The sequence below is a fragment of the Rhagoletis zephyria genome, unplaced genomic scaffold (assembly GCF_001687245.7).
Source record: "Rhagoletis zephyria isolate East Lansing unplaced genomic scaffold, Rhagoletis_zephyria_1.1 Rzeph_scaffold_37795, whole genome shotgun sequence".
Lineage (NCBI taxonomy): Eukaryota > Metazoa > Arthropoda > Insecta > Diptera > Tephritidae > Rhagoletis > Rhagoletis zephyria.
In genome coordinates, this window is record NW_016194850.1 from 1 (window position 1) to 3102 (window position 3102).

Below are 3102 nucleotides of genomic sequence, written 5' to 3' on the forward strand. Positions count from 1 at the left end.
TTTTTTTTTTCTCTTCTCGTAACTCCATATTTTCTTCTTATTTCACTTTTAGTGCCTCCTAATGGTCTGGTCATCTACTGTGGCACCATTGTCACAGAAGAGGGCAAAGAGAAGAAGGTTAATATCGATTTTGAACCCTTCAAACCGATTAATACATCGCTTTATTTATGCGATAATAAGTTCCACACTGAAGCGTTGACCGCTTTATTGGCCGATGATAATAAATTCGGTTTCATAGTGATGGATGGTAATGGCGCTCTCTTTGGTACACTACAAGGTAATACACGTGAAGTATTGCACAAATTTACTGTCGATCTGCCGAAGAAGCACGGGCGTGGTGGTCAGTCAGCGTTGCGTTTTGCACGTCTGCGTATGGAGAAGCGTCACAATTATGTACGTAAAGTGACCGAAGTTGCTACGCAATTATTCATTACGAGTGATAAACCGAATATTGCGGGCTTAATTTTAGCTGGTAGTGCGGACTTCAAGACCGAGTTGAGTCAATCTGATATGTTCGATCCTGTAAGTGGTGAACAAATAAAAGCGCGAAGCAGGAGCGGGATTTTTACATATTCTTTTTTTCCGGTTTTGTATTTTTTAGAGACTGCAATCCAAGGTTATTAAGCTGGTGGATGTATCGTATGGCGGTGAAAATGGTTTTAATCAAGCGATAGAACTGGCGGCTGAGTCATTGCAGAATGTTAAATTCATACAAGAGAAGAAACTCATTGGACGTTACTTTGATGAAATTTCTCAGGTGAGTTGGTGCCACCGACGAAACGCCTTTCTAAATAAATATTAAAGAAGTATTGCTTTTCGTGCATGTATTTTTGCGTCGTTATTAAAAATGCTAACAATTCTCTATTCTAGGACACTGGAAAATATTGCTTTGGTGTAGAGGATACCTTGCGCGCCTTGGAATTGGGTTCCGTTGAGACTTTAATATGTTGGGAAAATTTAGATATACAGCGTTATGTATTGAAGAATCATGCGAACTCCACGTCGAACACAGTATTGCATTTGACGCCCGAACAAGAGAAGGATAAGTCACACTTCACCGATAAGGAAGTGAGTTGTTGTACAAGAATAAGGAGTATAGTCTGCTGCGATTCTGAACTTAAGCTACTAAGCGGTTTTGTGCTGGCTATATTTTTTTATAACTCAAACCAACGGAAATATTTCTTATTTACATATCGTCACCTGAAATGCATTGGCTTAACATAACACAAAATCCAAAATTCACAGGTTCCCACATCGTTTTATGCACATATATATGTAAATACTCTGAACTTTATAACGTTTTTAGCGTCTCCTCAAAAAAAAATTGTTAGTCACGGCTTTTTGCATTTAGGGGTCGATATGCAATCTTGTAAAGCTTTTTATATTAATGTAATTTCCCATTTTTAGAGTGGCGTTGAAATGGAATTAATCGAGTCTCAGCCGTTGCTAGAATGGCTGGCGAACAATTACAAAATGTTCGGTGCTACACTTGAGATTATTACGGATAAATCTCAGGAAGGCAGTCAGTTTGTGCGAGGTTTCGGTGGCATTGGTGGTAAGTTTCTTTACGCTTTTTGGTACATTAGTGTTCTAATTTTATTTTCTAAGATGAAGAATTTCACAGAAATTTATTTTAAAGTCGTTAAGAAATACCAAAGTGAAAATTAGAGAGAAAGTGAATTGTGAAATTGTAAAATTTGTAATCATATGAATCCGAAGGGCTTTTATGTAATTTTTGGCATCTCACACTCTTGAATAAATTATTTTACCCTCGTGTACCGCGACATACGCAAGGTCTGTTACCGGTATATTGATAACATTTTCAATTATTTATTGATGTAATCATCGCTAAATTTATCGATATCGTTATTTATATGATCTTTGATATAATTATCGTCATATTTATCAACCAAGTTCGAACCGTTTTTTATCCACTTTGTCTTCGTTATATGTAGTTATCGGTATACTTTTTAAATTAATGAATGCATTTAGCGTTATATTTATCAGTTTATGCAGTTAATTATATCGTTATCAATAAATGTCGAAATATTCATCGATCCGTTTTTTACATTTTTTATACAAGTAATAATTCGCCCTACAAAAATTAAAGATGTTTCACGTCAAACAATAGTCGTTAAATTTCTGGAATTGAGGTTATAAACATTCTTCCTACCTCAGTACTGCAGTTTAATTACACAACTCCCTCATAATAAATTTCTGTGAAATTAGCTATTTTTTTTATTTATTGCTTTTTTATGTAATGTTATATTAAGAACAGTTTGGCTAAATGACAAAATTTCTCTTTCTCTCTTTTTTATTCCTTGTCGCTGCTTATGTAAATGGCTAAAATGAAATACCAATTATTTGTAATTGTGATATTTTGCCACCAAAAAAATATCCTATATCATCAATGTTCCTTTTGTCAAAAAAAAAAAAAATCCTCTTACTCTATCGATTATTCCTTTTATTTGTTTCTATATTGTATAATATTACTTTCTCACAAAAAAAAAATTGTCCCCTCAAATCCTTTATATCACTATTGCGGGTTTTCTTTTGTATCTTAAACTGTTTTTTTTACGTTCGAATTTAACGTTTCTAGGAATTCTGCGTTATAAAGTCGATTTTCAATCACTGCAGGCTGATGAACCTTTGGAAGATGTTGACCTTGACGACTATTAAACGACAAAATACGAGTCATCTACATTTCTCATCTCAATCTATCTCTCACGTTGCTACTATATATATATATATATATATATATCTATATATAAATTTTCAAATATATATAAATTCTTTCGCGTCACACACGGCAACCCAGCAAGGAAAATAGTATTGTAGTGATCATAGGAGATTTTTTCGTGACTTCACATCTACATACTTATTTTAATTCACTACTAGAATTTAAATGCTGAAAATTAATTCAGTCAATAAATTACAGAATTTTGAGTTGAACAAAACAACGCGTGCATGCACATTAATAATGTAAATTTATTTGACGGCAATACTTTGTTTGAACATTCTTTTACTAAAAACCTTTTAAAGTCATAATAAGCAAATCAAAGACGTATTAAATTCTTAAAAATAACTTTTCCAATTGGCGCG

General features: G+C 33.5%; 1 protein-coding gene across 1 annotated transcript; it reads left to right on the top strand.

Annotated features, from left to right (window-relative positions):
• Positions 1-12: 12 nt before the first annotated feature.
• Positions 13-3074, top strand: LOC108354639 (eukaryotic peptide chain release factor subunit 1; the record flags this gene model as incomplete). The annotated part of the gene is made up of 5 exons (XM_017605815.1): positions 13-522; positions 602-757; positions 871-1068; positions 1408-1555; positions 2600-3074. Coding segments are annotated over 5 exons (1092 nt in total), but the record flags the coding sequence as incomplete, so codon positions are not given.
• Between the last annotated feature and the right edge of the window lie 28 nt (positions 3075-3102).